The sequence below is a fragment of the Puma concolor genome, chromosome E3 (genome assembly GCF_028749965.1).
Source record: "Puma concolor isolate L17-30 chromosome E3, mPumCon1.1.hap2, whole genome shotgun sequence".
Lineage (NCBI taxonomy): Eukaryota > Metazoa > Chordata > Mammalia > Carnivora > Felidae > Puma > Puma concolor.
In genome coordinates, this window is record NC_141682.1 from 27,649,555 (window position 1) to 27,676,281 (window position 26,727).

Consider the following 26,727-nt stretch of genomic DNA (forward strand, 5'->3'; position numbering starts at 1 on the left):
CTTAATTAAAAAAATTTTTTTAACATTTATTTATTTTTGAGCGACAGAGAGAGACAGAGCACAAGCAGGGGAGGGGCAGAGAGAGAGGGAGACACAGAATCTGAACCAGGATCCAGGCTCTGAGCTGTTAGCAGATGCGGGGCTTGAACTCACAAACCCTGAGAATCATGATCTTGAGCTGAAGTCAGACGCTTAACCGACTGAGTCATCCAGATGCCCCTAAAATTCATAAATTTTTAAATCAAAGGAATAAAACTTAAAACAAAATAGATATATATTTTTAATTTTCTATTATTTTTTATTCTTAGGTTTTATTTCCAATTTTAATATAAATTCTAGTTAGTTAACATATAGTATAATACTGGTTTCAGGAGTAGAATTTAGTGATTCATCACTTATAATATGCAGTGCTCAACGCAGCAAGTGCCCTCCTTAATGCCCATCACCTATTTTAGCCCATCCCCCCCCCCCACTCTAGCAACCCTCAGTTTGTTCTTTATAGTTAAAAGTCTCTTATGGTTTGCTTCTCTCCCTTCTCCCCCTCACCTGTGTTCATCTGTTTTGTTTCTTAAATTCCACATATGAGTGAAATCATATGGTATTTGTCTTTCTCTGAATGACTTATTTTGCTTAGCATAATACACTCTGGCTCCATCCATATCGTTGCAAATGGCAAGATTTCATTCTTTTTGATGGCTGAGTAATATTCCATATATATATATATATCTCCATTATATATAATGTCCATTATATATACACATATATACATGTATACACATATACATATACACACACGATCTTTCTTTCAAAAAAAAGTTTCAGGTTTATTTATTTTTGGGAGAGAGCATGAAGAGGAGAGGGGCAGAGAGAGAGAGGGAGACACAGAATCCAAAGCAGGCTCCAGACCCTGAGCTGTCAGCACAGCCCGATGTGGAGCTCAAACTCATGAACCATGAGATCATCACCTGAGTTCAAGTCAGACGCTTAACTGACTGAGCCACCCAGGTGTCCCAACACATCACATCTTCTTTATCCATTCATCAGTTGATGGACATTTGGGCACTTTCCAGAATTTGCCTGTTGTTGATAATATTGCTATAAACATTGGGATGCATGTGCCCTTTCAAATCAGTCTTTTTGTAGACTGTGGATAAATACCAAAGGCTATAAATCTGCTTAAATTGCTGGGTCATAGGGTAGTCTGTTTTTTAACTTTTTGAGGAAACTCCACACTGTTTTCCAGAATGGCGGCACCAGTTTGCAATCCCACCAACAGTGCATCAGAGGGTTCCCCCAGAACACGTTCTTGTTCTTTATCAAGGCAGCCTTGCATGTTCTTGCAATCACAGAATATTCTCATCCCAGCAAAGAGAAGAATCCAGCTGGGCAAGTTTTTTGTTTGCATTAATTCTTAAGTTGGCAACATCTGATAGCAGCTACTCAGGAGTAAGTAATGATGAAGAAGACCATCCGTTTTGCCGGAGTGGAGCTGCAAGGTCTGATCCCTGGGAAGACAGGATTTCTGAATGTATCTTCTTTATATAGGGTACGGCTTTATTAGTAAATTCCATTTTCTGTATTTTCTCTCCAATGCATGGGATGCTTGGGACCTGGGATGGCTTTGCTACTTGCTTCGTGTCTTCACCTTTCTGAGATAAAATTCCCTTTAAAATGGAAAATAATACATATAGTTACTTTTATTTTTGAGAATGGAGTTAGGGACTAATATACTTTCTCTTTCTGAAATTTTGTTTTCTCCTTATACTTGTTTGTTATAGAAAATATTGAGAACACTGAAAGGTACAGAGAAAAAAATCACATATAAGCACCATTTATCGACATTCACTGCTAATCTTGCCAAATTCCTCTTAAGATAGAAAGCACGAAGGGAGGGAGGATGGGATGAAAAGAAAGAAAAAAAATGTTGGTATTCTTTTCACTTACTGTGTTATTTCATGTTATCAAAAGTTCTTTATAAACATTTCAAGGGGCTACATAACATCATAAAGATGGGTCATAATTTCTAACATTCCTTTGCTGCTTAACATTTTGTTTTCAATTTTTCCTGACAATAACTTCCATAAATTTTTGTCAATGTGGGATGGGATTACACTAAAGGTTTAGTAAGAACGTTTTAGGGCTTTTGAGAGACAAGTTTACACTCAGCTTTACATAAGAATGTCACATCATCCGCACACTAATTGCTTGGATTTAAAAAGCTATGGAATAGTTCGCCATAATTTATAATTATTGTACTGTGTTAGAAAAGTTTGAAACAACTGTATTAAATATTTTATTAAAATATAAATATTAAATGTTTTATAACTTGGAAAAAATATATAGTTGAAGGGTGTAAAGTAGAAAGTGAAAGCCCCTTAACAATCCCAACCCTCAGACGTTACTGAAATTAAATGTTTTGTTATATCTCCTTCCAGATACCCATCTTTGATTTTTTGCCTTCAAATATATATCCTACACATTTGGAAAATTTCTGTTGGTTAGATCCCTTGACGTAGTCAGCCGATATGCTTTATTTAAAAAATATTCCACAAAAATTTTTTGATAAAAATTTTTAAGTAGTTTCAGGATCACAGAAAATTTGACAGGAAGGTGGAAATGACCCTTTGCCCCTACATGCATAGCACCTCCGCATTCCCAACATCCCCCCACCGGAGTGGTACATTTGCCAAAATTGATGAGCCTGCACGCACACATTGGGCATTCACTTTCAAAAGCATGATATGCGTTGCTAAATCTCCTTCTCCCCACCCCACACCTCTCAAAACAATGCATCAATAGAGATACACACCAACCGTAAAGTGGAGACAAACAACGAAACAAAAACCATGTTCTCTATACAAAACCTAAAATAAGAGAAAAAACGTAAGAATTTAAGTCGGCCGTTAGAACCATCACCTAGAGACACTATTGACCATACGGTGAATTTCATTTCGTCACGCAACTTCTACAAGTGGATGCAGGATGTGGGATACACATAGGGAAAACTCTCCTTCCATGCTGGTAAAACAGAAAGTACAACAGCTGTGACAATAAAGAGTTCCCTCTTGGTCCTCTTTCCCAGGAATTTACCCAGGCGGCATCTTGGGAAAAGCAATTTAGCATCCTCAACTCCCTAGCAACCCAAGTCTCCTTTAGAAACGTCGGACTCCTGAGTGATTGATGCTGATCATACCCAATATCATCTTTTCCTTTACCCTTTCCAACCAATCGAATGGAAGCAGGGGCCTAGGGGCGTTCCCACCGCTGCCAGGGCGGGCAGTGTCTGTCTTACGTCTGCTATGCGTCATCAGTCTGCGCTGAGTGCACGTTTGGCCGTTGCGCTCAGGGCAGCGGTTACCTTGTCACAGGAATGAGCTGCGCGGGGGCGGCGGCGGTTCGCTCCCTGTGGCGGCTGCGCACGGGCGCCCTGCGGCCTCTCCCAGGTAAAGAACCAGCGCGGCCGCATAAGCGCGCTAAACCGCCGGACCAGGGAATTTTCGCCTGTTACTTGGGCCGGAGAGGTCACGGGGCAGACGTCGTAGACGTCATAGGGCTGCGACGGCGCGCGACTGCGAAATGGGAAACTCGGACCGCTGACAGGAAGGGCGGAGTTTGTGGTGCTCTGGGGGAATGTGGGGCGGGAGGGCGTGGTTTTCGGCTGGGGCGCTCTGGAGTGTCCGCTCGCAGTCGGCACGCGGGGGAATGACATAATAGTATACCTCTGACGGGCCGTCACTGCCGGTGTCGTCGGCATTTCAGGCTGAGGACAGGTGGAGGGAGACCTTGCAAGTTCAGTGTCTATGGGCGTCATCATAGCCTTCTTTAGGAGCCCTGCTAGGCAAAGTAGTCGCGCGACCTGCCGCGTGGGCTTGTTAGAAGTGCAGGTCCCACTCCTGACTTACAGGGTCGCATTGTCTGTAGTTTAGCTAGACCTTCGAATGTCTTGCATGTACTAGAAAGTTTGAGAAGCACCTGGGTAGTGGAAGGGGCATAGAGTTTGGAGTAGGGAGATGAGTTAGGATCCTGGGTCCTTCTCCTATCCTCTTTTCATCAGAGCTGCCTCAGAAAATTGTGAAGTCGTTTTCTGAAAGTTAAGTCGTTCGTATACCACCTGAAGATTTTTACCTTTTAGCAATACCACTTGTGCTTTTGATTACCGAATGTGTTTTTTCTATAACCGTGTTCCATCTTTTAAAAATATTTATTTTTATGGGGGGAGGAGAGCACAATCGGGGGAGGGACAGAGAGAAGAGGACAGAGGATCCGTAGCGGGCTCTGAGCTGACAGTCTCACAGCAGTGAGCCGAGTGGTGGGGCTCCAACTCACCAACCCGAGAGATCATAACCTGAGCCAGAGTCAGGATGCTCAACCGACTGAGCACGTCAGTGTGTTCCATTTTTAAATTAAATAATTTCACGGAAGCTAAGTTCTTATGGTGAAGACGGAAAACCAAGTATTGCCTGGCCCAAATAGAGTAATCAAAAAATGAATGGGTTAAAACCAAAAAGTACATTGTATTAGATACTATTGCCTACCAAGACTTGAACCCCGGAACCCCGAACAGTCTTTCTGGGTGGGGGGAAAAAAAAGATTAGCAAGTATTAGGAAGGTATTTGTAAACTGAGACATTCTCCTTGATGAAATCAAAGGGATTGCAAAAGAATTTAAAAGAGAGTAACTCTTAACTACGTGGGTGTTATTAAATGCATGTTCATAAGCCACTTAAGATCTTCCTGTATACTACTTTAAATCTCCTAGGTACCATCATTATTAGATTTTTCACACTGTGGGAAAGCACTAACTTAAAATGATACATTTGAGAGCTTCTAGCACAGGGCCTCAACTTTATTTTTTCGCAATTTTAAAGTGTGTGACAATGCAGGCAAAACTCAGGATTTTTAAACATGACTTTTAATGCTCCTTTGTTGAGCCAATGAGCATAACAATAAAAATCATTCTTTATCACTTATAAAGTTACTTTGCTTCCTGTATCTCATTTTATCTTCATGATAATTCAGTAAGCAAAGTGTTACTATTGTAGGTTTCCTTAAAAAGGAAAAAACCTGATTATTGCCAATTTTATATGTAAGAAATGGCAATTTTGATTTGTCCAAGGTTAGTGTTAGAGAATAGAACATGTATACGGTGCCTTGGTGGCTCAGTTGGTTAAGCGTCCAGCTATTGGTTTCAGTTCAGGTCATGATCTCACATGGTTCGTGGGTTCGAGCCCCATGTCAGGCTCAGCTCTGCTGGTGTGGAGCCTGCTTGCAATTCTCTCTGTGCCCCTCCCCTACTCGCTTGCTCTCCCTCAAAATAAATAAGTAAACTTAAAAAAAAAAAACAAAAAACAGGACACAGTTTCTGGCTCTAGCTCTGTGCTCCTTCTGTGGTTCATCCCATACTTTTTAAAGATACCTTACAGAGATTGTGAAAAGATAAAAATGGCAAATAATACAACCCAATCCTCCACACACCCGACAAAAAATCATTTATTAGGTGCCTGAGCCTGGAAAAGTGCAGTGCTGGGGAACTGTGAGGTATGTTTTTAGTACAAATACAGTCCTGCCCATCAGAAGTCAGCTGTGTGTTTACACTCATCCTGTGTACTCAGCCCCTTGCTATTTCTCGTGAAATGTGTTTTTAAAAAACGAGTCCTGGGCTGTAAGTTCTTTCCTATTAACATGTTTTGGGATGTGAGTAACAAATGAAAGAACAAGCAAACAAGATTATCTTGAGAGGTAGAGCCAGCTCATTGTTTTCTATTCCAATTCCTAGGAGTCCTATTTCTGTAAGGAGGTAAGATTCATGGGAGCATCAGTCCTTGGACCTGGAGGAGAAAACTTTGGACAGGCAACCCTGACTTTCTCAAATGTGTCAAATTGTTCTCCATACGAGAACATGGTCATGGGGGCACCTGGGTGTCTCAGTTAAGCATCTGATTCCTGATTTCAGCTCAGGTCATGATCTCACGGTTTGTGAGTTTGAGCCGCATGTTGGGCTCTGCAATGACAGTGCAAAGCTTGCTTGGGATTCGCTCTCTGCCCCTCCCCTGCTCTCTCTCTCTCTCTCTCTCTCTCTCTCTCAAAATAAATAAATTTTTAAAAATGATAATAAAATAATAAGAAATCACAAAAACTGGACCACAGTGACCCACTGTCTGATAGCACAGATCCGAGTGGTACATTACACTCAGCAGAACTTGCACTCCATCTAGTTTTTGGTGTCCAGTTCCTGGACTCCATCCAGTTTCTTGAGTCAAGCAGGCACAGTGAGATGGAGCAGGTCCTGCAGAAGAGTGGATGAGAGCTGGGTCACCAGGCCTCAGACCCCCATATCCTTGCTCCTTTGTTTAGTGAGGCATTTAAAACCCCAGAATACAGAATCACTCAGATTTCAGCAGACCTACCCCATCACCTGTGTCCAAAGCACTCAAACCTTTTTTAATAAAAAAAAGGTGAAGTTTTGCACACATTTTCAGGGTGTTGAAGTTAGCCTAAATGAATAGAAGTATGTGTTAAAGATATGGTAGTCATGCATAAGAGCCTTAAGACACATCTCAAGATGATACCAGTACAAGTCAAAGTTCACATGACAGCTGCGTCCATGGGGTCCGCATTTTCATATCTACAAAAAGAGCTGATAACATCTTATACACATAACAACACATTGGAAGGCTCTTAGGGGAAAAAACTTTGGGGATGCCTTAATGCAAGGCTCAGAGAGTACAATCAAGGCGTTAACGATTAGGAGATCTTTTTTAAGTTTATTTCATTTATTTTGAGAGAGAAAAAGAGAATGTGAGCGGCGGAGGGGCAGGGAGGGAGAGAAAGAATCCCAAAAATTCCAACGCATGAGATCCCACAAACCATGAGATCATGACCTGAGCCGAAACCAAGAGTCAGATGGTTAACTGACTGAGCCACCCAGGCACCCCTCTTAGGAGATTTTTTTAAAGACAAAATTTAATCTATCTTGAAGAATTTACATTTTGAAGACACGAGTTCAGTTGAACTGATGATGTACCATAAGGAGATGAAACTCAAGGTGTAAGGCTCTGCTCTCAAAATCCAATGCCCATGTGTGTTTTGAGAGAACTTAAATCTATAGTTCTCAACCTTGGCTGCACAGAACTTTTTAAAAATATTGCTGCTTCCTCTCCCCACCCCGGGGATTGACTGGGGAGGAACATCCATGGTTTTGACAGCTCCCTTGGAGTTCTTGTGCAGCCAGCATTGGGAACGAAGAGGCCTGAGGGGAGGTGAACTGGAGAAGCATGCTCATCTAGAGGTCACTGCCTGATGAAAAGACAGGCTCAGTATTTCCAGATCTTTATGTTTAACATGAAGCCAGAAGAATCAGATCTTTAGGTAAACTCTATGTTTTAAGTGTTGGTAATTAATTCACTTTTAAAAGGAGGTGGGGGCTGGCTGGCTCAGTCAGTAGAGCATGCAACTCTTGATCTGAGTTCAAGCCCCATGTTGGGCATGGAGCCTACTTTAAAAAGTAACAAAACTATGGGGCGCCTGGGTGGCTCAGTCAGTTAAGCATCCGACTTCGGCTCAGGTCATGATCTCGCAGTTTGTGAGTTCGAGCCCCGCGTTGGGCTCTGTGCTGACAGCTCGGAGCCTGGAGCCTGCTTCAGATTCTGTGTCTCTCCATTCTCGGCCCCTCCCCTGTTCATGCTCTGTGTCTCTGTGTCTCTCAATGATGAATGAACGTTAAAAAAAAAAATTAAAAAAATTTTTTTAAAGTAACAAAACTACAGGTTTAACAGAATACATTTATGGAGATATCCTTCCTACGAGGAAGTCATCTGTGACCTTAGTTCCAAGGTACCCCTTTCTTCTGTCTGTAAAAGGAAACATCTGTTTTACCCGAAAGTAATGAAGAATAAACATTTGCATTGCAGCTTATGGAAGAAGAATCAGTGTCAGATTTTACAGTTCAGGAATGACCTTAGACAATATCAATTGGGCAGCTGTGGATCGAATAATCCGGGTGGATCATGCAGGTGAATATGGAGCGAACCGAATCTACGCAGGGCAGATGGCCGTCCTGGGTCGGACAAGTGTGGGGCCAGTCATTCAGGTGGGTGCTCTGTTATCCCTCTCAGGCGGGCCTCACTGAATAGTGTGGGGATCCAAAGGCCTTCAAGTCATGAATCACATTACGTCATGCACTGTCAAGGGAGGTACTGTCCCCAAGAGAACAAAAATTGGTTACTAAGGTGGGGTCAGGGGAGGGAAAGTATATTATTATTTGTATGTATTAAGTAGAGACATATAGTACATAAACAGATATATGGTATATCTGAAGTATTAAAATTTCACTGTGGGGTGGGCAATTAAAAATGTTTGAGAATCATCACATGAGGTAAAAGCACCAGTTGCTGAGAGGTTGTGATCCTGTTCCCAGTGGAGATATTTTATATTTTATACTGAGAGGCAGAGGGAGGGGCCTGGGCTCTGTAGTCACAAAGACACAGATTCACATTCCAGCTTTCTTCCACCTCCTACTTCTGTGACCTTGGGGAAGTTATATGACCTCTCTGGGTCTCTATTTCTACATTTGCAAAATGAGCTGATAATACCTACCTCATTGGGTTTTCGTGAGGAATAAATGAGCTGGCATAGAGCAGCTAACACCATGTCTGGCATGTAATAGACACTCAGCACAAGTTAAATTGCCTGCTGTGAGCCCTTGGGCAAGTTACTTAACCTCTCTGTGCCTCACTTTATCTGTGTAATGGGGATAATGCCAATTAGTGCAAATTAAATGAATTGCCTTCATAAATCTGTTTGATAGCACCTGGCACTTAGGATGTGCCAGCTAAGTGTTAGCTCTTTTGTTTTTCCCACTTAATCCTTTGATGTAAATGATACTTCTAGTATTCTAGAAGGAAATTACACAATCGGTGATTCTCTGCTCTCCTAATTGCGGAGTGGGCTCAGCATCTCATTTCTCTTTAGTGTGGACCTTGTCCTTAAAGAGGCATGTGTTGGGGCACCTGGGTGGCTCAGTCAGTTAAGCAACTGACTTTGGCTCAGGTCATGATCTCGCAGTTTGTGAGTTCGAGTCCTGCATCGGGCTCTGTGCTGACAGCTCAGAGCCTGGAGTCTGCTTTAGATTCTGTGTCTCCCTCTCTCTCTGCCCCTCCCCTGCTCGCATTCTGTCTGTCTCTCTCAAAAAAAAAATAAACATTAAAACACAAAAGGCACATGCAGGTCTCAGAACTTCTGGAGCCATGGTTCATGGCCCGCTAACCTGGAATGGAGATAATGGCTCTTCTCCTGGTTTGCTGGCACTCTCTTCTCCATATCCAAGATGCTTTTTAGTCCGATGCTTCGCTTTTTCCTTGGGTGATTGAAGGGGAAGGGGAGAAATAGCGGTTCTCATTCTTCCTCCATCTCCCTTGTGCTTCCTGTCTCCCACAAGGACAGGGCATGGAGCTTCCTTGGCATGTAGCAGGTGGTCTCTGAGTAATGCTTGCATTTATTTTTATGTTTTTCTTACAGAAAATGTGGGATCAAGAAAAGGACCACTTGAAAAAGTTCAACGAGTTGATGGTTGCATTTAGGGTGCGGCCCACCATTCTGATGCCCTTCTGGAACGTGGTGGGGTTTGCACTGGGTATGTGTCCAGAAGAGCTTGCTTGAGCTTAGGGATCTGGGGCGATTACATCGTTAAAGTACTGAATCCACAGTTCTTTCTGTGTCCTCTTACAACCTTTTTGTTGACTTAATATTTCTTAAAGTTAAATTGACTTTTTTTTTTGGCTTAAATTTATTTAAATATTTATGGATTTAAATCAGTGGTTTTATAAATAGAAAGTACACTAAAAACAAACACATCGGAGGAGGAAAAAAGCTAGAGCAATTCAGTTGTAGCCCGATGATGTTCCCTGACAAAGGTTCTAAGACCTGCTCACTCTTAAAAAGGGAGAAGAGTAAATGTTGGGAAAGAAATAAAGATGTACTCACCCCAGATGAGGACTTTCTTCCTGCCATAATCAGAGGGTTAAAAAGAACATGGAAAAGAGAATAGCATTCTTACTCTGTGATTCAGGATTTGATAGTGTGACCTGGTACCACCTAAAACAGCAATTTTCACTGGGGGCAGGTTGCTCCTAAGAATGCTTGGCAGTGTCTGGAGACATTTTTGGTTGTCACAATCAGGGGTGTTTCTGGCCTCTAGTGGGTAGAGGCCAGGGACGCTGCTAAAGTATCCTCCAGTGTACAGGATGGCCCTCACAACAAGGAATTACTGAGCCCTAGAGCCTGTAGTGCTCCGGTTGATGAACCCTGACCTGACATGATCTCCCGCACCGGTGTAGTGTCTGTCCCATCCTTTTCTGTGCTGGATTTGACAATTCCAGGTGCGGGAACCGCCCTGCTTGGGAAGGAGGGAGCAATGGCCTGCACTGTGGCTGTGGAAGAGTCTATAGCACATCACTACAACAACCAGATCAGGACGTTGATGGAGGAGGATCCTGAAAAATATGAGGAACTTCTTCAGGTATTTGAATATACTCTGGAAGTAGGCCAATAAGGGTGAAAAGGGTCGGTAAGCAACTTGGTGGGAAGGAAAAAAAATAGCAAGTTGGGGAATGACATGGCCTTAGAAACCTAGGTGAGTGCCTCATTCTATAGGCAAGAGACACAGAAAGCTCAAGTCATGTGCCCTGGTCACATGCTCGGGCAGAACTGGGACCAGAATCCATGTCATGTCTCCTGAGCCCACAACTGTATTCTCTCCACTTCTGGATCATTGATAGATTCTGAGCCAATGCTGTGAGCACAAATACTTCAGCTTAAATAAATTAACCAATAGATATCTTCATGTAATTTTCTATTACAAATAAGGGAACTGTTTAATTTTTTTTCAAGTGTAAATTGGGGGTTAGTAAACCCTGGCCTGGGGCCAACCACCTGTTTCTGTAAATTAAGTTTTGTTGCAACACAGTCACGCCCATTTTTTAATGTGTCTGTGGCTGCTGTTCCCCGAACATTGGCGGAGTTGAGTAGTTGTGGAGAGGCCCATACAGCCAGCGGAGCTTGAAGAACTGACTTTTTCTCCCTTTATAGGAAAAACTTTGCCTACCCCTATCTTAGATGGTAGAATGAGGCTTTAGCCTCTAGAAGAAGATAGGACAACAGATTTCTTTTGATTTTCTTTGATTTCTTTGTATTTAACCAGGTGATAAGGAAATTTCGGGATGAAGAGCTCGAGCACCATGACATAGGCCTTGAACATGACGCACAGCTGGTAGGGAACCTCTCTTTACTATTTGCTTGTGCTGCCCTGGGCACCTTATTTGGAAGATTAAAGGGCGGGAAAATTTTTGTTTCCAGAAAAATAGATTTCATAGTGACCACCGAAGATAGCAAACCAATACTGTGCTTTGATAAAAAATCAGGCAAAAGCATTGCTCCCAATGGGAAGTCTTATTTCTTGCTTCCTTTCTCATCATTTCCCCCTAGCAGCTTCTTTCCTCTTCCCGATGAGAAACCAGATGATTCAGATTTTCTGGCAATAGTGGAAGCTTCCCAACCTTTTGAATTAAAAGAAATGTTTAGATCTTATGTCTTATCCAGAGAGCTGCAGCCCTGCCATTTCAGACCATATCTTACTGCCACAAGTGAACATAGAACATGTTTCTTTTGTTTGCTTACTGTCGTTTTCAACAGGCTCCAGCATATGCTGTTTTGAAGAGCGTTATCCAGGCCGGATGCCGTGTGGCAATATATTTATCAGAAAGGTTTTAAAGTATGTCCACTTTTCTGTCTATAAAAAAGGGTAGTAATTAAACAAGGGGCATTGGCAGAAAAGGAAATGTGCAATTGTCATTGTATGAATTTTGTTAATAAACTGCAAGAGGTTTTTTTTTTTTTTTCCATTAATAAAAGTCTCTAGTGATGGTTTTTTTTTTCTCCTGTGCCACCTTATGCCAGAAGGCTGACTGTTGGCCAGGTCTGTTCCAGTTAATAACAGACGAAGCTGCTGCTTGTTTGGGGCATAGTTAATTTTTTTTTTTAAACATCAAGAATGAATCATTAAGAAAATAACAGAAATCTTTAAGGGGAAAAAAATTTGAATTTACTTCTAACCAAAGGTAATTTAAAACGTGAGGGTGTTGAAGATTGACAAAGCAAGACTGTCAAATCCATCGTTAAATGGAAGACTGTCATTGTCTCCATTGTTTCCAGTGGCCTCCTTAGCTGTTGTTCCTCTTCTCTGGATTTTTCAGTGCCAGAGGGTCCCAGGCTGTGGTTCTTGGCCGTGTTCTGTCTGTCATCTTTTTCTTGGTATCTCATCCTGCCTTGTGGTTGATTCCTTCACATTCCTGTTTCAGCCCAGCTTTCTCATCTTCAAATATCCACCTGCCAGCCGGTCCCCTCCATTTGGAAGTCAGAGAGAATCTCAAGTTCCACGTGCCCCAAGCAGAACTCCTCGACCCCCACCCCACCATTCTGACGCCCCAGTGGCCTTCCTTATCACAGTTAATAGCCGCTCCATCCTTCTGGTCCTCAGGCCAAAAAATCTCTGGAGTCACCTTTGACACCTGCTTTTATCACACCCCCATCCAGTCAGTCAGGACATCCTGCAGACTCTACCAAATCCTTTTTGCTGCCTCAGCTGCTGCCACTCAGGGCCCAACCACCCTCATCTCAGCTGGGTTATTTCAGAAGCCTCCTAACTATTCTTCCTGCCCTGCCTGGCCTCCCACAATCCATTCTCAACCCAGCAGTCAGAGTGATCCTTTGAACCAGAAGCCAGACCTTGTTACTGTTGCTCAGCTCAGAACCTGCCCCCCCCCCCCAAGTGGTTTATCCCACTTTCCTCAGCACAAAAGTCAAAGTCCCTAAAATGGTCTCTAAGAACCCACATGATCTGGTCCTCTGGCCACTTCCTTCTTCCTCAGTCTGCTCCGGCCACACTGGCCTCCTTGCCATTTCTCAAAATACCAGGCACCGTCTTGTCCTAGGGATTTGCAGTGGCTTCTCTTTCTGCCTGCAGTGCTCCTTCCTGTATATCTGCATGGCCAGATCCCTCACCAGCTCTTGGATTTTTGCTTGATGTCACCTTTTAACCAGCTGAGCCACCCAGGTGCCCTATTGATGTCACCTTTTAAAGGAGGCCCTCCCTGACCACCTTTTCCAGAACTGCAAACCCCAGCCTACTGCTTGCCTCATCCCACTTGCTCAGCTCTTGCAGTTTTTCCCCACAACACTTACCACCTTCTGACATATTACATGATGTATTTAGTTATTTATTTTTGTCTGTTTCTCCCTGCAAGAGTGTAAGCTCTCTGTAGGGCAGGAATCTTTGTTTTAATCACTGACCCATAATAGGTGATCACTAGATAGTCTTCACTGGGATTGAATGAAGAAATAGCTCTCCCTTGTTAGAAGTCATTTTCACATAACCAGTAATGTAAGAATTCAAGACTATATGCTTCGCAGCAAAATTCAGTACAGATTTATTGAAAAGATGCTACTGGGCCAGGCTGGGCTCCTGGGTTCTGGGTCCATACCATATGATTTGCTATAAAACTCCAAATCTTCCAGCCAAAAGGGAAAAAAAAAAAAAAAAAAAAAGACGCTACCAAGAAACTCAAGGCCATTCTCTTTTTAAAAAATTTTTAATGTTTATTTTTGAGAGAGAGCACAAGTGGGGGAGGGGCAGAGAGAGAAGGAGACAGAGAATCCAAAACAGGCTCTGAGCTATCAGTGCAAAGCCCAGCATAGGGCTTGAGGTCATGAACTGTGAGATTATGACCTGAGCTGAAGTCGGATGCTCAACTGACTGAGCCACCCAGGCACCCCTTTTATCTATTTATTTATTTTAATGTTTTTTTTTTTTTTTTAATTTTTTTTTCAACGTTTATTTATTTTTGGGACAGAGAGAGACAGAGCATGAACAGGGGAGGGGCAGAGAGAGAGGGAGACACAGAATCGGAAACAGGCTCCAGGCTCTGAGCCATCAGCCCAGAGCCTGACGCGGGGCTCGAACTCACGGACCGCGAGATCGTGACCTGGCTGAAGTCGGACGCTCAACCGACTGCGCCACCCAGGCGCCCCAATGTTTTTTTTTTTTTAATTTTTTTTTCAACTTTTATTTATTTTTGGGACAGAGAGAGACAGAGCATGAACGGGGGAGGGACAGAGAGAGAGGGAGACACAGAATCGGAAACAGGCTCCAGGCTCTGAGCCATCAGCCCAGAGCCTGACGCGGGGCTCGAACCCACGGACCGCGAGATCGTGACCTGGCTGAAGTCGGACGCTTAACCGACTGCGCCACCCAGGCGCCCCTATTTTAATGTTTAAAAGGCCATTCTCTATGCTTCTTGCTGATGATTAAACAAACTAACAAACATGCAAAAGAATGAGTTTGGACCCCTGCTTCATAGTATATATATAAAAATGAACTCAAATGGATTAAAAATCTAAATGGTAATGCTAAAACACATAGAAGAAGACATAAGAGTAAATCTGTGTGACTGTGGATTAGATTAGTTTTCTGCATAGGATGCCAAAAGCATAAAGCAACAAAAGAAAAAAACAGATAGATTGGACTTAATCAAAATAAAAACTTTGGTGCTTTCAAAGAATACTATCACGAAGGTAAAAGACAACCCAAAGAATGAGCAAGAATGTTTGCAAATCATAGATCGGATAAGGGATTTGTATTTAGACTATATAAAGAACGCTTTAACAACTCAACGATAAGAGCCCAATTAAAAATAGGCAAAGGATTTGAATAGATGCATCTTTAAAGAAGACACAGGCCACTAGCATTTGAAAAGAGGTGTAAGATCATTAGTCATAGGGAAAATCACAATGAGATACCACTAGTGTGGCCAGTGGGTAGTGTGGCGCTGCTCAAATAGTGGAAAATAACATGTTGGCAAGGGTGTAGAGGAATTGGATCTGCACACACTGCAATGGACACGTGAAGTGGTGCAGCCCCCTTTGGAAAACAGTCTGGCAGTTCCTCAGACAGTTAAATACAGAGTTACCATGTGACACGGTGACGCCTCTCCTAGGTATAAACCCCAAAGCAATGACAGCATATATTCAAACAAATACATATTCACGAATGATTGTGGCAACGTTATTCATAATAGCCAAAAAGTGGAAACAATCCAAATGTTCACCAGCTGATGAGTAGATGAGCAACATGTAGCCTATCCATACTATAGAGTATAAACTGGTCATAAAAACCCTTCAAAACATGATGTTTGGGTACAAAGTTTCAGAATGGAAAGAGGAAAACAGTGAAGGCAGATGGTGGTATGAATGTACTTACTGACACTGACCTCTACACATAAAAATGGTTAAATGATAGGGATGCCTGGGTGGTTCAGTCACTTAAGTGTCCGACTCATGACTTTGGCTCAGGTCATGATCTCACAGTTGATGAGTTCAAGCCCCACATCGTGCTCTGTGCTGACACTGTGGATCCTGCTTGGGATTCTCTCTCTCTCTCTCTCTCTCACTCTCCCTCTCTCTGTGCCCCTCCCATTTGCACTGTCTCTCAAAATAAATAAATAAAAACTTAAAATGTTTAAATGATGTTATGTATAGCTTACCACAATTAAAAAAAAAAAATGCTAAGTGAAGGAAGCCAGACACAAAAGGCTAAGATTGTAGGATTCTGTGTATATGAAAATGTTCAGCAGAGGCAAATCCATAGTGACAGAAAATAACCTAGTGGTTGCCTAGGGTTGTAAAGAATGGCGGGACACGAGGACCAATTGCTTTTGGATACAGTTTCTTTTGGGGGTGATGAATGTTCTAGAATTAGCTGGTGGTGGTGGCTGTACAACCTTGTGAACAAATTTTTAAAAACTGCTGAATTGTACACTTTAAAATGGTGAATTTTCTGGAATGTGAATCATAGCAATAAAAAATAGACGATTTATATTTATAGTTTTATGCCGTATTTGAAAGCCAATTTCAATCTAGTCTGTTGAATGGGGGAACGATTTCCTTAACGTGCCACCCTTCTGTAGCCTGTAGAAGCCTCAATCTTCTGAGATGCTCTTGCTGTTTCTTGCCCTCCCATATCAAAGCTAATTCTGTAAGTATTGCAGTCAGGAGTCTTAGTCATATAAAGACATTTTGTACAATACTTATTAAAAGCCCAGATTTGCTGCCGTTTGTTTAGCACCTGCTTCAGAACTGATGGCTGATGTTTTATGCTTCTGAGAGCTTCCAGAACAAGACCAGAGAGATTTTCTGAATCCTCTGGGGATTGTTTATAATTCCATTACAGATTGTCCTCGTGTATTAACAAGGTAATCTTGTCTTTCCCTTACTTTACTGTTCTGACCTTTCAGGGAAAATGTGATTTCAAAATTGGACACCATCCAAAGATGATGCCAGGAGGACAAAGGATGTTATTCTTGCAAGCAGGATAGTTCCAAAGAGGCAACCTGAGCTATAGTTCTTTGCATGTCTTGGATTCCCTTGCTGTTCAAAGTGTGGTCCACAGACCAACAGCTAGTGGCATCACCTGGCAACACTTTAGCAATGCAGAATTTAGGGCTCCTCCCCAGACTTTCTGAATTAGAATCTGCATTTTGACAAGATGTGGTGGTTTTCTACTCTGGCCAGAAATTCCTGGATACTCCTCTGTTCAGTGGAGCCTTGTTCCCCTTGCCTTGAATGTGGGCTGTACTTTGTGACTTGTTTCTAACAAGTGGTAGAAATGATGGAGTGTGACTGCCAAGGCTGCCGGCTCATAAAAGACATTGCAGCTTTCACCTTTCTCTCTGAGATCACTCAATTTAGGAAAACATACATGCCAGTAGTCACGTATGTGTGCCATCTTGGGAGTGAATACTGCAGCCCCAGTCGTGCCTTCAGATGATGCAGCCCCTGCTGACATCCTGACTGCAACATCATGAGGGACCCGGATTCCGAATCAGCCAGCTAAGCCACTCCTCAGTTTCTGACTCTCAGCAACTATGTTAGATAATGTTTGTTGTTTTCAGCTGCTGAGTTTTGGGGTAATTGGTTAAGTACAGCAATAATTAACCAATACATGACACTTAAGCACATTAGATTTGAGAAGCTGAACTAGACGGTGAACTCCTGGATGGCAGAGACCACGTTAGTCGTTTTCATGCCTTCACAGCTTAGCACAGTGCCTGACACTCAGTAAATTTTTGCTGGACTAAATACAATTTTCAGTTGCCATTTTTAAAAAATGAAAACTTTCTGTAAAAAAAAAAAAATGCACACATCCACATGGTGAAATATTCCAACAGTGCTAAAGGTATTTGCAGTGACAAGTGAATCTTTCTGCAGACTACTGTTGCTTTTCAGGAAACTGACCCCGTGCCTTACTTTATGATTAGTTGTTAGCAATCTGTCACATAAGACAGTACATTTTTTTCTTTCTCCCCCCCCCCCCCCACTTCCCAAAGAAATCGCTCCTTCGAAATGAAACAATATAAACTACATATATGTTAAAAAACACAGACAAAAAACACTGTTTCCAAACCTATCTCTAGAAGTAACCACTATTAAGAATTCATTGTGTACCTTTCCAGACTCGTTTTAAAACATCTCTTATTCAGGGGCACCTGGGTGGCTCAGTCAGTTAAGCATCCTACTTTGGGTCAGGTCATGGTCTCCTGTTCATGAGTTTGAGCCCTGCGTCCAGCTCTGTGCTGACAGCTCAGAGCCTGGAGCCTGCTTCAGATTCTGTGTCTCCCTCTCTGCCCCTTCCCTGCTCACGCTCTCTCAAAAATAAATAAATGTTAAAAAAAAATAATAAGTCTTTCATTCATACATGTACACCTTTGGGTTTGTAGTGTTCCCTGTGCAGAGTGATACTGTGTGTCTTGATCTGCAGTTTGTGCTTTCCTTTTAGAGACCTATGCTGGCCATCCTTCTAAGACAGCATGTATAGATCCACCTCATCCCTCTGACCCGCTAAGCCACCACCACTACCTCGACACTGGCCTCCTGCCACCCTGCACAACTGCTCTAACTGCTTCACCCACCGCATTCCCACCACCGCCCCTCAGAACAGGCACTTTCCTCACCCCTTTTATGGAGGAGGAGGTGGAAACAGAGTCTGCAGGTGCTGGAGAGCCTCGAACTTAACCACCGGGTCCCTTGGCTTCTAATTTCCTCTCTTCCTCTGTCAGGTGGACGTTTGGGCTATTAATAGCACCAAAGTGGGGGACCTCTGATGCTTTAGGCGACCACCTTTGAACATAGTTCTATGGAATTTCAGGAGGAGAGACCTCTCAGGGTTCTTCCCCCTTTTTGGAGATTCCAAACTTTTTGAGAATGTGATAAAAAGTCTGAATCCTCACCCCAGGGCCTCCTTAAGGCCCTCCTTAAAACTTCTTGATCCAGTGATTTGAGGAGAAGAAAACTTGACCTTTCCCAACAGAGAGGAACAAAAGAAACCTTTCCACAAAACTGCTCTTTTCTGGCTCTGCCAGAGCACAAGGCGCTTTCCTGCTGAATGTATTTTCAAAGGTTTAAAAGGCTCCTCTTGCCTTCGGGGACGTGCTTCCTCCCACTCCTGTCTCCCGAAATGGCAGCCCTGCAGGGCTGTGACAGAACACGACAGGTCCTTTGATCTGGGATCGTGTAGGAAGATCAGCTCCCTGGCGCGCCAAGGGCAATGGAAGGTCCTGGGCCTCATTGCGCCCGCCTGCGGCCACCAGAGGGCGCCCTCGCCCCGAGTTCTGAGTCCGGGCGCGCAGCTTGCCCTGCTAGTCAGGCCAGAATGTCCCAGGGACAACGCCTGGTGAGCAAGGCGAGGTCATTGCTACGTGTGGTGATAATCGGGCCCCAGTAGTCCCACCTCCTGATCTCCGCTGTTGAACGGGAATGGATTGTCACATTTGCACACTGCAGGAGACGGAGGGCTGTTCCAGTCTGCTCTGGCCCACTGACTTGAGAGCATCCCTTATTCAGGGAGGATGATTCATTTTCTTCTTTAGGAAAGGGAGAGAGGAAAACAGGGCAGCACGATTAGTCTCTGTCTAGGAGTAAAACACGGAGAGACCAGCTTCAAGCATCAAGCAGTATCCAAGGGGCAGCGTTGAATATTTATTCTTCAGTTCACGCTGCTCCCTGGACACACCTTGGTCACACACACCTTCCTCCCATTTGTACGATCCACCCTTTTTCCGATGAAGGCCATTTGCCCTTCTAAACCGCTTATCTCTTAAGTGACATCACCCCACACCCTCTCTTATCTCTCCATACTTGAGCTTCTTGCCCTGGTACTTTACTCTACCATCGTGTGGTCACTACCTGCCTTCCTGACATCTGTCCAACATGTTGTGACCTTATTAAAGTCAAGGGCTGTTCGCACACCTCATTGGCCCTCCGCCAATGTGTGATAGATGAATCTTAGCTAAAAGAAAAAAAAGCCCATGTGAACGCATGAGGTGGAAGAAAGTGAATTGACACGAGTAATTACGAGTAATGACAAACAATCTTCCTGATCTCAGTATGAACAACCTAGACACTGTGGTGGGACCCGATGAGGTGGAGGCCTGAGGTGCAGGCGGTGAAAGAATTCTGCTCAAGGCAGAAAAAGGAGATACAAGAGCTAGAAGTTTGTTGAATACATTGCAAGGGAGCAAAGAGCAGACTGTCAGTCCAGAGGCAGTGGTGGGGGTTGTGGGGGAGGCTGGAGTTAAGGAGGAGAGGTGAGGAGGTATGGAATGTATGGAATTTTCCTTTTTTGGTACCTGTGCCTAGTTGGAAGTAGCCCATTGGTCAGCTAGGGCTCGTGCATGTTTTGAGGCGGTCGCCTCCTGAGCCTGTTAGCATTCAGCCCAGTGGTCACTGGGGGCACTTTTACCTTACTTAAGTTTCCATTGCTCAAGCCTCTTGCCTAAAAGAGGCTTCTACAGAAACTTCTGGATGAAAGGATGAAGTCAGGCAGGAGGGTCAACCTTTGAGTGTCCTCTTGTGCATCTGCATCCCAAACCCGGGATGAGCCTGGCCAACATTTAACCTGCGGCCGTGTCTCAAGTCTTCTTCCTCAAAATGCTTTTATTTTTTGCTGCTGTGTTTTGTTTCTTTAGAATTTCTCTTCATGTGACTTTCTTCCTTAAAAAAAAAATTATTCATTTATTTTTGAGAGAGAGAGTCCATGTGCATACATGTGCTCCTGTGAGCAGGGGAGGGACAGAGAGAGAGAGAGAGAGAGAGAGAGAGGGAGAGAGAGAATCCCCAGCAGGCTGGCTCTGTGCTGTCAGCACGGAGCCCAACTCAGGAACAGTGAGATCGTGACCTGAGCTGAAATCAAGAGTTAGACGCTTAACCGACTTTCTTCCGTTTTTAAAATGTCGATTACATTTCTAGGGCTATACAGAATTTTCTAACTCTTAATCCCGGAACACTTAACTGGGCATGCTCCATCAGAGTCAACCCTGAGATTAAAAACAAATGTGCATCTGTTCTACCCAGCCTTCCCGAAGCAGGAGCTCCACGGCTGGCCTGGGGGATAAATGTCTCTTAAAAACTCACATAGGGGCTCTGATGTGCAGGCCTGGTTAAGAATCAGTGGTTTCATTCCAAGGGCTTGATTTTAAATCTGCCCCCGAATAGACGCTTTTCCCCTGCTTTACATTTTATTTTTCCGGGCTGATTCGGGATTTCCATTCTGTTCCATTTCTTTCCTGCGCTGTTTTCTGCTGAGATGTGACTTGTAGTTCCAGTGTTCTCCGGCCCATTCAGTGCCATGACAGCTGGAAACACGGTCTTCATCAGGTGGAAACAATGGTGAAGAGCGATGCTCCCCGTTCTGCTGGGGGTGGGGGTGGGGAGCAGCCTTTGTGTGATGTTTTCCATGCCTAGCTTCCAACTGGCCTTATTGAAACAATGAAACACTGTGTGGAGATGCCACCTGTTGCCCTTGGTTGCTGATGCCCTGTGTAGTATACATGCTTAAATAAGACGTGGCCACTACATGAATAATTATCTCAATTATTTGGTTTTAAGGGAGCATATTATTGTAAGTACTGTGGAGCAAACAAAAACAAAACCTTTAGAACATGAACTTCAGTCCTGTTTTATAACATTTAGAAGAGACCCAAAACATCTCATCTCTGCTGTAAAAGGAACTATTAGTTCTGCTAAATGAAAAACCCAGAGGTTGTTCTCTTCAGCTATGGTTTGATCCAGGAGCGCAAACCAAATACTTGGCTTCTCTCTCGTCTCTCTGCTTTCCAGTGTCGATATCAGGCTCACAATGACCTGCCAGGGGCCCTCCCCACGTGTGGCGGCAGAATTACTGCAGCACTTCCATGCATTACCTCCTAACACTGCTCCAGCCACTAGAAAGAAGATCTCTTCCTCTAGCTTCTGCAGAAGAGAGAAAACTTTGCTTTCCCAGAGTCCACAGCACGCAACCGTCCCTCACCTCTAGGCTCATTTTTCTCCCATCAGGTCACATGCCTCACCATCAGCCAATCACTGTGGTCCAGGAGATTGTGGTGCTCTCATTGGCCATCCTTAGTCACATGGTTGCTTTTTTTTAAATGTTTATTTATTTTTGAGAGACCAGACAGAGCACGAGTGGGGGCGGGGCAGAGAGAGAGGGAGACACAGAATCTGAAGCAGCTCCAGGCTCCCAGCTGTCAGCACAGAGCCCAATGTGGGGCTTGAACTCGTGAACCATGAGATCACGACCAAGGCCAAAGTCGGATGTTTAACGGACTGAGCTGCCCAGGTGCCCCTCCAGTCACGTGGTTGCTCTTGAAACAAATGGAGTGGGGACACCTCCACCCAACCCACATGGGCCAAGAGTAGGGGAAGGGTGGTTTCCACAAAGGAAGTCAGAATTCCCTCACCAGGAGGAGGGAGAACGGATGTTGGGGAAGAAAAAGGCCTGTTGTTCCCTGAGCCCTGGGGGTCATGATGGAGACAAAACTTGAGTGAAGGTAAATGGGGCAGCGGGTTTAGGATGGACTACGTACAGCAGGGAGGACTGACACCAGTGGGAGGACATTCGGATAGTGCTCCCGTTTAGCATGGTGAGGACCTGGGTGAGAGCTCTGTGGTTGCAGGCAGAGTAGCATAGCAGTTCACAACACCTGGGTGTGGATTCTTGCTCTGCTACTTAGTGGGTGTTACCTAACCTCTCTGTGCCTTAATTTCCCCACTTGTAAAATGATTGCACCTGTGTTGTCACGGATGACCCTGAAAACAACATGCGAAGTGGAAGAAGTCAATCACAAAGGACCACAAATTATGGTTCCATTGACACGAAACATCCAAAGTAGGCAAATCAATAGATACAGAAAGTAGATTAATATTGCCTCCGTTTGGGGCAACAGAGATGTTGGGAGGTGATGGCTACGGGGTTCAGGGTTCTTTTGGGGGTAAGAAGTATGTTCTAAGACCGTGGGGATGGTTGCACAACTGTGTGAATGGATAGAAGACACTGAATTGCGACTTAAATTGGTGAATTGTAGGATATGTGAATTATATCTCAATAAATCTGTGGATTTTTTAAATTGTTTATTTATTTATTTTGAGAGAGACAGAAAGCACGGGCAGGGGAGGGGCAGAGAGAGAGGAGAGAGAGAGAGAATCCCAAGCAGGACACGGGGCTCAGTCCCATGAACCACAACCCAAGCCTAAGTCAAGAGTTGGACACCCAACTGAGTGAGCCACCCAGGTGCCCCCAAATTGTGGGTTTTTTTTAAAAGTCATAAGCGTCAAGTGCTTTTAATCGCACCTGGCACATCCTCTCTGCCTGCTCCATCAGGCCCAGAGGTCACGGTTGCTTCTGACTGATGTAGGCCCTAGGGGACTGTAGACCAGCCCTCAAGTCTATGTTTCCTTTATCCTACCCTTGCCTTTCTGAATAGTCCCATCATAAACTCCCTGTATTAGCCTCTTTTGAGTGTGCCTCTCTTTGCTGCCAGGACCCTGACCACATAGAGACCACCTCTCCAGAAGAAGAGTGGGACTTGTTGGCTAATCAGAAAGGACTTGTCAATTTTTGTGTTCAGTTGACTGGGCCACAGGGTGCCCAGACGTTTGGCTAAAGATGATTCTAGGTGTCTCTGTGAGGGTGTTTTTTTGTTGAGATTAACACTTGAATTGGTAGACTGAGTAGAGCGGTATGCTCTCCTTGACGTGGGTGGGCCTCATCTAATCAGTCGAAGGCCTAGATAGAACATAAAGCCTGTCTCTCCTGAAAGTAGGAGGGAACCCCTTCTCCCTGACTGCTGGATGGGGACATTGGTCTTTTCCTGACTCAGGACTTGCGTTGGAACATCAGCTCTTTGGTCTTTTGCAGATTCGAGCTAAACCACTGGCCCTCCCGGGTCTCCAGCTTACAGACGGCAGATCTTGGGACTTAACAGCGTCCCGAATCACGAGTCTCTTTTTTTCTGTATATGTAGATACTTTTGGTTCTGTTTCTCGGGAGAACCCTGACTAACACAGGACCTAAAGAAAAGATGAGTCAGTGATGAGTTTCAGGCGAAATGACTGGGAAAACAGTCAAAATATAGGACAGAAATAAGGAAATCAAATCAAGGGAAGTGGTTGCTTAGGGGAAAATTTTTTTTGTAAACATTTATTTAACATCTGCCCTGTACCAGATAGAGTGGCAGCCGCTGGGGATTGAAAGAGCCACCCAGTTGACTAAACTAGACACCAGATTCATCCTTGATTGTATCTCCAGCCTCACTCTCAATACTGAATTAATCTCAAGATCTGTGATTTTACCTCCTTGAATTGCTTTCAAACTCATTTCTTTGGCAGGTAGAGAGGGCTTCCGTTGGAATTACTATCCCCCAACCCTTTTATTTTTTTATTAATTAGTTAATTAATTAATTAATTAATTTTTAGGGAGGCTCCCTGCCTAGCATGGAGCCCAGTTTGGGGCTTGCACTCACGACCCTGAGATCAAGACCTGAGCTGAGATCAAGGGTCTGACACTTAACCGACTGAGCCACCCAGGATCTTCCCTCCCCCAATCCTTTTAGATCCATAACATTTTGTAATGACTTCACTCAGGGTTCAGCAGGACCGTGGACATATTTGAGGTATTTGGAGAGCCTTTGTACGTAGAATTAGAAAATAGAAAGTCACAGGTATCGATCAAAGCACGTGGAAATAAGGTTTATTTTGCAATTCCATATTAAGGGGATAAGGAAGGGTGTGGCTAACAATGTGAAGTGTTTGTTAGGTGATGAGATGGTGTCTGAAGAAAAATTATCTGCAATTTTTCTGCAAAATGCCATTAGTCAAAACAGGGCCCAGAGTAAGGGAAAGATGGGTGGAGGACAGGGGATACTTCCAGAGAGAGAGGAAAAAGTTGCCCTGGGTGACAGCCAAGACTGAGAGTCCCCTCACACTTCATACTTTTTTTTTTAAGTTTATTTATATTTATTTATTGTTGAGAGAGAGAGAGAGAGACAGATTGTGAGCAGGGGAGGGGCAGAGAGAGACGAAGACACAGAATTGGAAGCAGGCTCCAGGCTGAGCTGTCAGCACAGAGCCCAACGTGGGGCCTGAACCCACAAACTGCGAGATCATGACCCTAAGCCAAAGTTGGACGCTCAACCAAGTGAGCCACCCAGGCGCCCCTTTAAGTTTATTTTTATTTATTTTGAGAGAGAGAGAGAGGGAGAGAGAGCAAGTGGGGGAGGGGCAGAGAGAAGGGGAGACAGAATCCCAAGGCTCTGGCAGTGCAGAGCCTGAAGTGTGGCTTAAACTCATGAACTGCAAGACCGTGACCTGAGCCAAAGTCACCGAATGAGCCACCCGGGTGCCCCCACACTTCATACTTTGTCCCCCTCTGAGGGAAGGGTATCTTAAGAAGCCACAGCAAGGAGGGACAGCTTGGACCACTTCTGTCTCCTTGGAGTCCTGTAGGGTATCATGTTGTCCACCGATTTCCAAGGGAGCCCAGGGGAGGCGCTCAGACTGAGATCATCTCAGGTGAGGGAGGTGGGAGGTTGTCCATTCTCTGCTGAGTGAATCCAACAGCAGGAAGCCTTTTCTCCCTCCACCCCCTTTCCTTCTTTTTGTTCTAGATGACCGGAGATGAGAGAAAGAATAAATCACTTTACAAAAGAGATGCTGCTTTTGGTATTGATTTCTAGGCAGTGAAGCTAGAGAGTATTTGGAAGTTGTTATCATATTTAAAAAAATTCAAACCCCTGCCATTTTCTCTGCATTCCTATCACCTCTTCACAAGTATTGGCCGCTGTCATCTCTTACCTGATGCCTCAGTCTCCACGTTGGGCTCTGTGCAGCCTGCATTCTCTCCCTCCACATTGCAATAGGATGTGCCCACGTGACTATATTTGGGCCAGAAAAATACAAGCAGAAGTTCTTAGGTGGGGTTTTGGGAAAGCTTCTTAAGGAATGGGGCAAAGAGCTAAAACTGGCTTTTGTTTTTCCCCTTCCCCCAAATCTTGCTTCCACGAGGGATGTGGATATGATGGCTGGAACTCCAGCATCTGTTCTGAAGACACAGTTCCGCACGTGCAAAATGTACAGGGATTTTTGCTGCAGCGCTATTTGTAACAGCAAAAGATTGTAACCCATCTCAGTACCTGTTAGGAGGGGACCAGCCAAACAACTTAAGACTCGGCCATATCAGGGATGACCCTGCAACCATTAAAAAGAATGAGGTGGCTCTATCTGTTGTAATATGGAAAAATCTCTAAGACTTACTATACTGGGGCTACGCAAAGATGCAGAACAGTGAATTACAAGTATATATAAGTATAGTTCAAATCCCAGATGAACCACTTCACTAGCCTGATGAGGTTGTAGGTCAGGGGTCAGGGAACTACAGTCAGGGAGCTAAATCTAGCTGTTATTGTACATCAGTTTTTATTGAAACACAGCCCTGTCCTTCATTTACAGGTCTATGGTTGCTTTCCCTCCAGAAAGACAGACTTTGACACCTGCAACAGAATCCGTATGGCCCACCAAACATTAGTTTTTTATCTACTGGCCCTTTACAGAAAGCATTTGTAACCTCTGATCTAGACCTTGCTCTCATTATCTCTAAAATGGGTTGATAGAAACATGCCTTGGTTCACAGGGATTGTAAGGATTATGGAACACAACGAACATAAAAACTACTTAGTATTTATAGTAAATCCTCAATAAACATAGGTAATTATTAAGATTTTCTCATTGATCTTATTCTCATTTCTTCCAATAGAAATTTCCCTGTAGCTATTTAATGAATATAAGTTGTCTGTTTTTGCAGATCTAAGTAAATTGCTTAGCTATTAAAGAATAGTTTCCAAATCTAGGAAGTGTGTGTGTGTGTGTGTGTGTGTGTGTGTGTGTGTGTGTGTCGGGGGAGCTGGCCCTGAGTTAAGGGTAGGAAACCAATATTTGTTAAGCCCCTACTATGTGCCAGGTGTGGGTGAATGCTTCCCATGTGTTACGTCACTGAAGTTTTATTACCCAGGAAAGGACACATGACGCTCAGAAAGAAGGGATAAGTAGTCAATGACACCATTACCAAGTCCCTGAGCTGGGACTCAAATCCAATGCTGCTTCCCTCCAAAGCACATGCTCTCTCCATTATAGAAGCACCTAACTGTTGAGCTGTGTCCACTTCAAGGCAAGATCTTGAACCACTGCATGCCTCGCTGACAGCCCTGGCCAATGCCTCTTGTCCAACGTATTTATCCATGGTAACCGTTTTCCCTCTCAAGAGCGAGTTCGGACAATAAATTCTGTGGTCCCC

At 44.0% G+C, this 26,727-nt stretch overlaps 1 protein-coding gene and 1 long non-coding RNA gene across 5 annotated transcripts; one reads left to right on the plus strand and one right to left on the minus strand.

Moving 5' to 3' along the window:
* Positions 1-799: 799 nt before the first annotated feature.
* LOC147573084 (uncharacterized) lies at positions 800-3,309 on the minus strand. Its single transcript, XR_015245703.1, has 2 exons — positions 3,194-3,309; positions 800-1,664 (listed from the first exon to the last, which is right to left on the minus strand). It is a non-coding gene; the product is annotated as an uncharacterized LOC147573084 (long non-coding RNA).
* Positions 3,310-26,152, plus strand: COQ7 (coenzyme Q7, hydroxylase). Of its 4 annotated transcripts, none has more exons than XM_086692955.1 (7): positions 3,310-3,443; positions 7,910-8,088; positions 9,516-9,630; positions 10,376-10,515; positions 11,197-11,265; positions 11,688-11,766; positions 25,887-26,152. In XM_086692955.1, exons 1-6 carry the CDS (start codon positions 3,371-3,373, stop codon positions 11,763-11,765), a joined length of 654 nt encoding a protein of 217 aa, XP_086549081.1. In that variant the 5' UTR covers positions 3,310-3,370; the 3' UTR covers position 11,766; positions 25,887-26,152. The 4 variants fall into 4 exon arrangements, with proteins under 4 accessions (XP_086549081.1, XP_086549080.1, XP_086549079.1 ...); XM_086692954.1 differs by lacking the exon at positions 25,887-26,152 and adding an exon at positions 17,884-18,058; XM_086692953.1 differs by lacking the exon at positions 25,887-26,152 and adding an exon at positions 12,353-13,847.
* Positions 26,153-26,727: the final 575 nt, after the last annotated feature.

Coding starts and splice junctions, on each gene's coding strand:
- COQ7 (XM_086692955.1), top strand. CDS start 3,371: ATGAGCTGCGCGGGGGCGGCGGCGGTTCGCTCCCTGTGGCGGCTGCGC. Junction 3,444..7,909: donor CGCCCTGCGGCCTCTCCCAG/GTAAAGAACCAG, acceptor TTTGCATTGCAG/CTTATGGAAGAAGAATCAGT. Junction 11,266..11,687: donor TTGAACATGACGCACAGCTG/GTAGGGAACCTC, acceptor CGTTTTCAACAG/GCTCCAGCATATGCTGTTTT.